This window comes from Cynara cardunculus, assembly GCF_001531365.2.
Source record: "Cynara cardunculus var. scolymus isolate 2C chromosome LG 13, CcrdV1, whole genome shotgun sequence".
Lineage (NCBI taxonomy): Eukaryota > Viridiplantae > Streptophyta > Magnoliopsida > Asterales > Asteraceae > Cynara > Cynara cardunculus.
Window position 1 is genome coordinate 40,655,611 of NC_037540.1, and position 13,349 is coordinate 40,668,959.

General features: G+C 35.0%; 2 protein-coding genes across 2 annotated transcripts; one reads left to right on the top strand and one right to left on the bottom strand.

The window, feature by feature from the left end:
* The first annotated feature begins 1,331 nt into the window (after positions 1-1,331).
* On the top strand, positions 1,332-4,037 carry LOC112525057 (putative late blight resistance protein homolog R1B-12). The gene has a single exon (XM_025134995.1). The coding sequence runs from the start codon at positions 1,332-1,334 to the stop codon at positions 4,035-4,037; it is 2,706 nt and encodes a 901-aa protein (XP_024990763.1).
* A 238-nt stretch (positions 4,038-4,275) lies between these two features.
* On the bottom strand, positions 4,276-6,084 carry LOC112525058 (probable carotenoid cleavage dioxygenase 4, chloroplastic). Its single transcript, XM_025134996.1, has one exon. It carries the CDS (start codon positions 6,082-6,084, stop codon positions 4,276-4,278), a length of 1,809 nt encoding a protein of 602 aa, XP_024990764.1.
* Positions 6,085-13,349: the final 7,265 nt, after the last annotated feature.

The window sequence follows — 13,349 nt, forward strand, 5'->3', positions numbered from 1 at the left end:
TTCATTGAGTTTATCGGGTCTTAATGAACTTTATTTTAGTTTTATTTGACTTTATTTGGTTTATTGGGCCTTAATGGGTTTTATTCGGTTTTATTCGGTTTTATTGGGCTTAATCAGCTTTATTAATTAATTTTTGTAATAATCTAATAAATAATTATTAATAAATAATTTATAAGTAATTAAATTAGTAGTTATAAAATTAAAAAAATGGCAAAAATCATTTTCCCTCAAGACGGATATATAGACTTATAACACATGCACATATCGCGATTAACAACCACAACATATATATATATATATATATACAAACAACACATGTACATGCATATATATATATATATATATATATATACACAAACAACATATATATATATATATATATATATTAGAGATGGATGCATTTAGTGACGAATTAGCGACGGATACTTTTAGCGTTGTATTAGTGAGGGACTTTTAACGACGGATTAGCAAGGGACCAGGACCTTTTAGCGACATACTAGTGATAATAATTTAAAATTACATAATTCCTATATGTATTTATTCAAAACTCCCCATCTCAAATGATTAAGCTCATATATATATATATATATATAGGGTTGGGTTCACGTGAGACCAACTTGTTTTCGTGAGACCCGTGAGACCACATTTTTACACGTGACCTTCACAGCAAAAACACTGTGAAGGTTTAAAAAAAGTCGAACATTCACAGCAAAAACACTGTGAAGGTTTTAAAAAGTCACCTTCACAGCATTTTGCTGTGAAGTTTCAAGTGTAAAATGTTGGTCTCACGGGTCTCACGAAAACAGTCTCACGAAAACAGGCTGGTCTCACATGATCCCAAGTCTTTATATATATATATATATATATATATGGATGATCAAATGAGAATGCAAACTATTTAAGAGAATTAATATAAAATCACTTGTGATTTTATATTAATGGTAAAAAAAAAGTGTGTGAGCGACTTTGGCCACGTCTTTAGGTCGGGGCGGGGGGCAAAATCGAGTGAATCATATGTGATTGTATGTAATGTTAGTGTAAAATCACATATGATTCGACCATTTCTTGATCTCTTAAATAAATACCGTTCTCGTTTGAACTATCTCTATGTATAATATCAATGCTATGATGTTCATACCTGTGGTGTTACCCCATGAAGCACCAAGAATCTTGAGGGCAATCAAGTATGTGGTGTTGCTTTTGGAAAAGCAAACTTTGCCAAAATGAATCTATTCCTTCAATTCTTTAACAGAACCCCATCTTCATCCATATCAACCCAGCTTTTCATTATACAACACTACTTTTCTTCTAAGACACCACAAAGGAACAAGATGACATACACAGCTCTCCAGATGTTCATGGAGAACTTGAACAATCTGATTTACTGCAACCATAATCCACTCATCAACAACAATCCATCCATTTTATCTGAAAGGCCTCAATTCCAATGGCTTTATCAAGAATTTGGCAACATGATCCAAACCCTTTTCATCCATAAACATCATCACCTGCATGAGCTCCAAAAACTCAGATTTCTCAAGAGAAGATTCACAGATGCAGCAGAAGAAGCACAAGATGTCATTGATCTATTTCTATCTGCTCATCACTTTAGAAACAATATTGGAATTCTCCGTAGATCTGATGTCTTTAAAACCTCCCTGGATCTTGAGAAGATAATGAGATCAATCGAGTCTATCAAGGTGGAACTCATGACTATCAACATGGATAACATGGAGATGGATTCGTCATCAAGAATCGACCGCCCCAAAACCCGTTCTGCAGCTGATGCCGCCAAGACTTTCTACACCAGAAATCCTTATGGAACTAAGAAACCATCGGAAGAAATTGTTGTGGGGCTTGATCGTGATGCTGAGCTCATACGCGACAAACTTGCTGAAGATACAAAGCAACTAGGCATCGTGTCTATTGTTGGTATGGGGGGACTTGGTAAGACTACCCTAGCTACCAAACTATTCAATGATCGTTTCGTTGTGTATCATTTCCATATTCGTGCATGGGCCACCGTTTCTCAAACATATATAAAACGGGATTTCTTGATTCAAACTCTAACATCCAGCAATGTTCGACAAGACCTTCTAGAAGCTAGCGATTCTCAACTTCGTGAAAAGTTGCACAAGCACCTAATGGGCAAGAGATTTTTGATTGTGATCGATGATATCTGGAGCACTGAGGCTTGGGATGAATTGAAATTACTTTTTCCCCATGAGAACACTGGAAGTAGAATTTTGCTCACAAGTCGCCTCAATGAAGTCGCTTTGCATGCGAAGCCACACGGATTTGTCCACTCACTGTCTTATCTGACAGAAGAACGAAGCTGGGAACTACTGCGCGAGAAGGTGTTCCATGGTGATGAGTGTCCCAAATCGTTGATTAAACCTGGAATGCAAATTGCAAAAAACTGTCGGGGACTACCTCTTTCAGTGGTTGTCATGGCTGGAGTTCTAGCAAAGGAAGTAATGAGTAAAGATTTCTGGGAAAAAATTGCTTCCGGTGTCTGTTCGTATATTGTTAGCGACCAGAAAGGAACCATGGAAACGCTAGCTTTAAGTTACCACCATTTACCTCATCACTTGAGAGACTGCTTTCTTTATCTAGGAGGCTTCCCAGAAGACTTTAGGTTCGTTGTAGAAAGGTTGATATGGTTATGGGGGGCTGAGGGATTTATCGAAGAAGTGGGAATTCGAAGCATGGAGGAAACTGCAAAGGCATACCTTTTGGATCTAGTCGACAGAAATCTTGTAATTATTGCAGAAAGGAAGTTTAACGGTGATGTCAAAGCTTGTAAACTCCATGATCTCGTGAGGGAACTATGCCAGCAAAAAGCGAAAGAAGAAAGATTCTTCCATAAAATAGACCCGCCACAGCTGTTTTCTCAACCTCCTGAGGTAACGATAGCGTATAAGCAACGCCGTCTATTCACAAATCAAGATATCACATTCATGAACTTCGCTCGTCCCCCCACCCCAAGCATTCGATCGATTTTGTGCTTTCATCAGGGTAGATGCATGATTAACAAAGTTGCAAAGAATTTACGTTGCTTTGCGCTTCTTCGGGTGTTAGATCTACAAACTTGTGAATTACATTACTTTCCACAAGGGATAGCAGTACTGGTTCACCTAAGGTACCTTGCTATGAGGTATTCATTAGGTTTTCCATCCTCGATATGCAATTTATGGTGCCTTCAAACCCTCATTCTTAAAAAATATCGCGGCTCTATAAATTTACCTCGTAACATGTCAGATTTGGTGAATCTGAGGCATTTGTGGAGTAACGCGGAGCTTATTATTCCTACCACTGAAAAACCGATGAAATTGCTATCCATTTCGGAAGTGAGATATGGAGATGGGGTGGATATGTTTGGGAAATGTTTTCCAAGCATCAAGAAGCTTGTATATGTTATTATCCCAGGTGAGGAATGTCACTTTGAATTACTCCCTTCCCTTGAAACATTGAAGTTAAGGGTGTCGGGCTACCCCAAAGACGAACCGAACTTTCGACAGATCAATCACATTTGGTTCCCTGCAACATTGAAAAAACTTACGCTAGAAAGGTGTTGTCTACCTTGGAGCGCGATGTCGATCATTCAGTCGTTACCTAAGCTAGAGGTTCTCAAACTAAAAGAAGATGCCTTTGAGGGAACACAGTGGAATACAGGTGAGAAGCAGTTTCCACAATTGAAAGTCTTGAGACTTGAGGAGTTAAATATCAAACATTGGGTAGCTTATAGTACAAGCTTCCCATGTCTCAAACGATTATCAGTGTGGATGTGCGACAATCTTGAAGAGATCCCCCTTGAAATAGGGGAAATCGCAACGCTTGAGCTTATTGAAACAGACAGCTGGAACTACTCTATTGTGGAATCTGTCAAAAGAATTCAAGAAGAACAACATGACGAGGGGAACACTGAGTTGAAGATTACTGTTGATGGAATGGAGTTACCCACTTATTTATCTGTGCATGAGGGTTCAGAATCAGAGATTGAAATAAGCTCACCATTTTCGAGTGGCCACCATTAATGTCAATGCTTTCTTTTGTTAGAAGTTGGATGCTAAAGCTCAGAATGTTCGTTTTCTCAGTAACAATGGTAATTCCTTTTCCATAGACTCATGCAAAATGGGTTCTGATCTCTGTAAATCATTTTCAGATTGTGTTTTAAAAAAATGGATATGAATATAAATATGAATATGAATACACATTTTCCCGTACAGGTTAAATATAATAAAGAATGTAATCCAATGACCCTAAATGGGATTGTCAGATTTGATTGAGATCCTTTTGCCTGATGAACATCCCATGTAAACCATAAGGCACTCTTTGTGGCAGCTTCACTGCCGCCACCACTTCAAGATCCGGTGACCCGGCATCCATCACCAAGAACCTTGACTCGCCGGAGTTTTCATTATGCACATACGACACCAAATACCCGTCGTCCTCTTCTGAGTTGGGATTCTCCGGCTCTCTTGCAATGAAAAATGCTTCACCTCCAAAGCAATTATCTCCATACATCCGACGACCCACTGTGTGGTCATGTCCGCCATTGCTGTCCTCTGATGCTGCAATATCAAGCTTCGCCACCCCTGTTGTCCTCATCATCCTTGACTTTATTGGCGTTTCTTCAGAAATCGCTGCGTACACATACCGGTTCTTTTTTCCGACGTAGGCTGGATTGATCACCGGAAACTCCAAGTTATCAGCTGACATGGTGTGCCTCGATACAACTCCAGTTCGAAAGTTAATCGTCACTTTCTCCATGGATGCTTGGATCAAATCCACCCGCTCCAAAAAGTGTTCCACCGTCAATATATTGGGTGCCACCAACACCACCACGTCGCCACCATTTTCATCCTTCTCGTCCCATGCATTCACGGCATGAAATATATTGAATCCAGGCACCTCAAACCACTTCATATCCGACTCATCCTTCGCGTACCGAGGAAGAACACCGATTCGCGGAACTTTTGTTGGGTCTACACTTACTAGGTTTCCTCCGCGGATCATGTTCATAGGATCCGCACCAAGTTGAATATCACATATGATTGCATACTTTTGGGTGATAGCCAAATCATGAGTTAGAGAGGGTTGTTTCATGGAGAAGATGGGGACGTCCGGTTGCTTATTTCCATTTGCATCGAAGCGGAAATACGTTAGATACGGTCGTGTCGACCAGTAACGAAACGCGAAAGCCTCTTTCGTTTCGGGATCGATCTTCGGGTGAGCCGTCATGTTCATGGAAAGCTTACCCTCGAAATCATGGGAACCCAGCGTTATTACGTCACCATCTTTTTCGACTTTGATTTCATATGGAAGATCAGATTCGCATAACGCATACAGACGTCCGCCAAAGAAAGCTAAATTGGTGTTGCAAACACCAATGCCTTTGCCAATATCATATTCCCCGGAAACGACTCGCGCAACAAACAAGGCTGCACGAGCCATAAAGGGACCAAGACCTTGCATGGCTCCTATTACATTTGGAACGACGTAAGATCTAACATGGTGCTCGAAGAGGTACTTGTTCGTCTTCACATATCGGCTGCAGAATGTGGCTCGACCATCGGAGATCCTAATCGAGTGCAACATTCCATCTCCATCAAGGAAGTGGTGCGGACCATTTGGGACGAACTGTGGGTTGGGTCCGTTACGGATGTAGGCACCATCTAGACATGAAGGGATGGAGCCATGGACAATCTCACACTCAGTTGGACTCAGCTCACGAACTGGTGCGAAATTATTAGCCAAGACGTAGCTGGGATCTACAGATAGGTCAAGTGGAGGATCGATGAACTTGATGATAGCTTTATCTAGCAAGTTAAATACTTTTTCGAGTAGCGAAAACCGATCCAATGATGGTTTTCTTGAATCGAAAGGAGATGATATAGCCTGAAGCACTGCTCGACATTCTCCGATGGTGGGACTTCGCCATTGGTTTTGCCTTCTCTGTGTGATTCTTGATTCTTCGGTTGTTAAAACCGAAACGACAGAAACTTGTGTAGATTTCAAGGTTTTTGTTCGAGAATGGATGGCAAATGGGTGTGAGACGAAAGGGGTATGTAAAGCTTCCATGATCGATGGTTTTGTATGGAAATGTAAAGAAGCAAAAGACACAGGTAAATCGATTATGGTGTTAACTGGTATTTGGGTGGCTTCCTGTTTATAGGAAGTGGAAGACAGAAAATTACAGAAGTGATGTCAAAGAAGGCAGGAATAGAAGCACTGCTGACTTGACTTTTCTGAACTGAAATCCTGAAAACAAGTGGATATGAGTTTTAAATATTGAGCAGTGTAGGTAAGTATCTTACCTATTAAATATTAGGGTTTGTTTTAAATGGGACGAAGGAGACACGATTTTTACATTTAAAATTTTATTATAAAATGTTGTGAAGATGAAAAAAATAAATTTTTATAGTAAAAACATTGTGAAATTTATTTTTACAGTGGTTTGTTAGGAAGTTTCAAATGTAAAAAAATATATTTCATGTGTCTTGCGAAAACAACCTTGTCTCATATGATTGCTAGTATAAAAATATTATATTATATACTTTAAAAAGAATATCTATCTATAAGGGGATGTTTACTTCTTTTTTATCATTAAGCACTCCATGGGCTAAATTAGGGCTGTAAACGAACCGAACGAACACGAACGGAGGTTTGTTCTTGTTCGTTCGTTTAACTTAACCGAACAAACGAACGAACACGAACAGTAAACGAACGAAAATAATTGTGTTCGTGTTCGTGTTCGTTCGTTTAGAAATCCGATGTGTTCGTGTTCGTTTATATGTTCGTTTATGTTCGTTCGTTAACAAGTTAAACGAACGTAATCGAACGAACATAAACAAACAGGCCTAACGAATATTAACGAATATAAACGAACGAACTTAAACGAACATAAATAAAAATTAAAAGTCCAAAACCTTCTTGAAAGCCCAATACTTAAAATGGTTTTTAAAATTTGAATTCAAACTAAATAAATAAAAATTATATATTAAAATTAATACATAAACGAACATAAACGAACTTAAACGAACATAAACGAACGAACGTTCACGAACATAAATGAACGAACTTTCACGAACATAAATGAACGAACGACTCTTGTTCATGTTCGTTCGTTTAACTAAACGAACAAATTTTTTTGTTCATGTTCGTTCATTTATTAAATAAACGAACATAAACGAACTTCCTGCCGAACGGTTCGCTGAACGTTCGGTTCGTTTACAATCCTAGGCTAAATTGTATGTCTGAATAAATATGTTTGTTTCAGGGATGGAAGATCGATGGGTTTTGAGGAGAAGCAAAGAGTGTTGGATTATTTTTGAGACATTTCTAGTATTGATTTTTTTAATATCGTTTAATGGGACAAGTGAAGGATTCTACCTTATTCCATATAATAATTTTGTCTTAATGGCTTAATGATTAAGCCGTAAAGAAAACAAACTTATGAATGACTTAACGAATAAATCACTCATATCATTAAGCTCATTAAGCTATAAATAAACAATCCTTAAATCGATCTACCGAATAGTATTGGTCAAACATTGAAAAAATCAACTTTCATTCTACATTTTTTTATTAACCTGGATATCCAACCCGCTATGTAAGCCGACTAATCACATGACGACCATCTGCTTTACAGATAGTCCGAAGTCGCCACATTTGAATCTCTATGCCCACAAGGGGATTTTTATTCTTCCTTGAAGTCTTATAACTGTCTATATTAAAGTCAAACCTCCTTGAAGTCTCGTAACTTTGTCTATGTATTAGTTTGACCAAGATAAGAGTATGTTGTCCACATAATTTATGCATCGTTAGTTGCCATATATTTTGTAGTACCGTTTTCTAGCAATTTAAACTCGACCAAATATTATCATAAAATTTTTATAGTTAAATATCGATATTTTACAAATTTATAAAATATGAAAGTCTTGTAATTTAGAGCTGTATGATATATTAATAATTTTACTTGTTGGATGTAGGGGTGTAAACGATACGAGACAACTTGCGAGTTATTCGAGATGGACTCGGTCAAAGAACGGTCAATACTCGACTCGTATAGGCTCGGCTCAAACTCGAGCTTGACTCGACATATTAACGAGTAGAGTCAAGCTCCCAATACTCGACTCAAAAAGCTCGTAAGATACTCGATTATTTTATATATAATTAGTTTCATAATATAATCAGTTTTTATGATAAACTTTGTAAAATATAAATAATAAAAATGTCTTATATTTTTAGATATTTAAACAAAATTATGCATTTTTTGATTATAAAAATTAATCAATTATTTTGTATTAAAATCACAATTAAAAAAAAAAAGACAAAGAAAAACTATAAAAAGGGTTAGTGAAATTATTTCACATTGAACAGGAGATGGTAAATAAAGGGATAAAAGATGTTATAGAAAGAGACGGGGATGAATGAAATTTCTAACTTTGTCTGTATGAGAATGAAGTTTGATGTTGATCCCTTTAGTTTTATGAAAAACTAAGAGAACATCTTTAAGTTTTAAAATTTATAAGAGAAAGACCTTAAAATTTCATAAATTTCAATGGATGAGCTTGTTTCGAGCTTGAGTTCGAACTATCGAGTTTGAGTCAAGCTTTGATTTTTACTACTCGTGAGTTTTCGAGTCGAGTTCAAGCTTGAAAATTAGGTTTCGAGTTCGAGTCGAATATAGTGATACTCGAGTTCGACTCGCATCATTTACCCTCCTAGTAGTTGTGTGAACCATTATTTTTTCATATATCTATCGGGAACTTAGATGTGTTGGAAAATCCTTGCCTGTTAAAGGCTAGGGATTTTGAAATCAAGTCCGATTTGTTGCCGTGATACATAAATAACTCACTGCAAAAATTTCACTTTTCAAACGAACAAATCGTTTGTTTCTTCAAATGATTGGCAACTTCAATTCCGGCCTTTCTTGACATCTCTTATGTATTTTTCCTGTTACGTAAGAATGCCGCAATAACATCCATATATATGTGTTTTGAGGAAGTTTCTTGGAAGTCGAACAAATCAAACTATTTGTGTGTGTGTGTGTATATATATATATATATATATACTCGAATGGTATTCACGCAATATAACGAGATACATCTCGATTTAATTGTTTCATGTTATTCTGTTCCCGTCAATGTTATAATACGATTTTATGTGGTATTGAAAAAAAAACGATAGTGTTTTTATTTTTTGAATAAAAATATAAATTTGAAGGTATAATAAATTTTTGAAAAAAAAAATTATCGATTTTAGTATCAAATTAAATATTTAAAAGTTTTTTTTTCAACTTTTATTCTACAAATTAATTTTAAGATATATTAAAGTCAAACCTCGTTGTAACTTGGTCTATGTATTAGTTTGACCAAGATAAGAGTACGTTGTTCACATAATTTATGCGTTGTTAGTTGTCATATATTTGGTAGTACCGTTTTCTAGCAATTTAAACTCGACCAAATATTATCATAAATTTTTTATAGTTAAATATCGATATTTTACAAATATTTTTTTTTATAAAACATGAGAGTCTTGTAATTTAGAGCTGTATGATATATTAATAACTTTACTTGTTGAGTGTAGGGTGTAAACCATACGAGACAACTTATGAGCTACTCGAGATGGACTCGGTTAATACTCGACTCGTATAGGCTCGGCTCGAACTCGAGCTTGACTCAATATATTAACGAATAGAGTCAAGCTACCCAATACTTGACTCGAAAAGCTCGTGAGATACTCGATTATTTCATACATATAACTATAAATCAGATGTGTTGGAAAATCCTTGAGTGTATAAGGTTAAGGATTTCGAAATCAAGTCCGATTTGTTGTCGTGATGCATACATAACTCACTGCAAAAATTTTACTTTTCAAAAAACGAACAAATTGTTTGTTTCTTCAAATGATGGGCCACTTAAATTCCTGCCTTTTCTTGACGTCTCTTCTGTATTTTTCCTGTTACTTAAGAATGCCGCAATAACATCCACATATATGTGTTTTGAGGAAGTTTCTTGGAAGTCGAACTAATCAAACTATTTGTGTGTGTATATATATATATATACACTTAAATGGTACTCGTGCAATACAGCGAGATACATTTCAATTTAATTGTTTCATTTTATTTTGTTCTCATCGATGTTATAACACGATTTTATGTGGTACTGAAAAAACGATAATGTTTTTATTTTTTGAATAAAATATAAATTTGAATATATAATAAATTTTTTTAAAAATATCGATTTTAGTATTAAATTAAATATTTAAAAGTTTTTTTTTTTAATTTATTTAATTCAAAATTTTATTATAATTTAATTTACATTTAATAATAAAGTCATTATTTTTGGTTTAATAATATAGTTTTTTTTATAAAGATAATAATTAGTATTTTGTTAGAATTCAATAATTATTCTAAATATATTTTAGATTTTTTATATTTAAAATGAGATACTTATCCAGTATTTGATTATATTTATCTGCAATTAGTTACACGAATTCAAACATGAAGCTTTAATATATAAGTTCTATGTATGCACAATTTACTTGTAATCTTGAATTTTAAGTAATATGCATCAATAAACAATACTTAATGTATCACAAATAATTTTTTAAGAGTTTTTGTCAAATGTTTTATAATATATACATATATACACACACACACACACAAAGTTTGATCAGTTCAACTATATATATATGGAGGAAGACTCAAACGAGAACGCTAACTATTTAAGAAAACAAGAAAAATGTCGTTAATGTACAAAATCATATTTGATTTTACATTAACGTCAAAAAAATGGAAGTGAATGACTTTTGAACCTATATGATTTTGTACATGAATACATATATGTGAATCATGTACGATTTTGTACGTGAATATATATATATATATGTGTGTGTGTGTGTGAATCATGTATGATTTTGTACATTAACAACCTTTTTCTTGTTTTATTAAATAAAGTTCTCATTTGAACTTGCCCATATATATGGTATATATGTGTGTATATATATACACTACCTCAAAATGTCACTTAGGCAACAAATGAAAAATGTTGCCTAAGAGGGGTTTATATGTTGCGTAAGGCTTAGGCAACAAACCCATGTTGCCTAAGCAGTGTTGCCTTCTCAACAAACCCATATATATGCGCATATATATACACACACAAAAGATTGGTGTAAATAGAATTCTCCAGCACTTCCTCTTGGGCTTTACAAACTTCAATTTGAGCTAACGTGTGAAGACCATCTTCTATATCTTAAACGATATATAATAATGTATCAAAGAATCAAATGGCCATATTCTGAAGTCACAGATATTTGATGGAGTGGAGAGCAGGTTAATAATCTGTTGGGTGCCTATCATGCAAACCCACCCAACCCCTATAATCCTACTATAAATGAAGGACAATGTGAACTAAAAGCTTCAAAACGAAGCAGTAGTAAGCAACAAGATGAAACAGTAATTAATGGAGAGGAAAAATACCTGGAGAAGACGATGATATTTGGAGAAGACCATGATATTTGGAGAAGAAAAGTGAAACCATTAGGAACAAAACAAGGAGAATAAGATGATACCTGGAGATTGGAGAAGAAAACAATAATCTATGGAGTGGGAAAATAAGTGTTTTGAGGAAGATAGAAAATTTTTGGGGGGAAAGGGTTTTTAAAAAAATTCTGATTTAATTTTTTTTTTTTTTTTTTTTTTTTTTTTAATTTTGGTGGGGTTTTGGGGAAAAAAAGAAGGAAATTAAAATTTTAGGGGGAAAGGGTTTTGAAGAAAAAGAGGGAKATTATATTTGGTAATGTATATATATAACTTATAATRTAATGTAAAAAAATAAYAGTAATGTTGTTGATTAACACAGTTTAATAAGAATGACATAAGTAACTTAAAATTTGTTTTGAATTTTAAATCCAAAATTTTAATTTTTTATTTTTATTATTATTATTATGAAATTTAAAATTATATTATTATCACCTTAAAATTATTATTATTATTATTATTATTATATATTTCATGAATGAAAATATTTTTTAAAATTATTAATATTATTATTACTAATGGACCATCAAAATGCAATACAATCCATTAAGGCACAATACGATCAATTAAAGCAAATACGGTCCGTTAAAGCCCAATACGGTTCATTAAGGCCCAATACGGTCCGTTAATGTCCAATACGATCCGTTAAAGCCCAATACGGTTCATTAAGGCCCAATACGGTCCATTAATGTCCAATACAGTTCATTAAGGCCCAATACAGTCTATTAAAGCAAATACGGTCCATTAAAGCAAATACGGTCAATTAAAGCAAATACGGTCAATTAATGTCCAATACGGTCCATTAAAGCAAATACGGTCTATTAAAGGCCTAATACAGTCCATTAAAGCAAATACGGTCCATTAATGTCCAATACGATCCATTGTGGCCCAATACGGTCATTAAAGTAAATACGATTCGTTAAAGCCCATTATGGTTCATTAAGGCCCAATATGGTCCATTAAAAGCCCAATACGGTCCATTAATGTTCAATACGATCCATTATGGCCCAATACCGTCGATTAATATCTAATACGATCCATTATGGCCCAATACGGTCTATTAAATCAAATACGGTTCATTAAGGCTCAATACGGTCCATTAATGTCCTATACGATCTATTATGGCCCAATACGGTCCATTAAAGCAAATACGGTCCATTAATATCCAATACGATCCATTAAGGCCTAATACGGTCCATTAAAGCCCAATACGGTTCATTAAGACCCAATCCGATCCATTAATGTCCAATACGATCCATTAAAGCAAATACGGCTCATTAATATCCAATACGATCCATTAAAGTCCAATACGGTCCATTAATGTTCAATACGATCCATTAAAGTCCAATACGGTCCATTAATGTTCAATACGATCCATTAAAGTCCAATACGGTCCATTAATGTCCAATACGGTCCGTTAAAGCCCCAATACGGTTCATTAAGGCCCAATACAATCCATTAATGTCCAATACGATCCATTATGCCCCAATACGCTCCATTAATGTCCAATCGGCCTATCAAAACCCAATACGGTCCATTAAAGCCCAATACGATCCATTAAGGCCAATACTTTCCATTAAAGCAAATACAGTCTGTTAAAACCCAATATGTTTCACTAAAGCCCAATATGTTTCACTAAAACCCAATACGTTTCACTAAAGCCCAATATGTTTCACAAAAGCCCAATACGTTACATTATAACCCAATACGGTTGATGAAAGCTCAATACGGTTCATTAAAGACCAATACGATCCATTAAAGCCCAATACGTTTCACCAAAGCCCTATACATTCCATTAAAG

Excerpts from the sequence above, each read along its gene's own strand:
- LOC112525057 (XM_025134995.1), top strand. The coding sequence starts at position 1,332 with ATGACATACACAGCTCTCCAGATGTTCATGGAGAACTTGAACAATCTG.
- LOC112525058 (XM_025134996.1), bottom strand. The coding sequence starts at position 6,084 with ATGGAAGCTTTACATACCCCTTTCGTCTCACACCCATTTGCCATCCAT.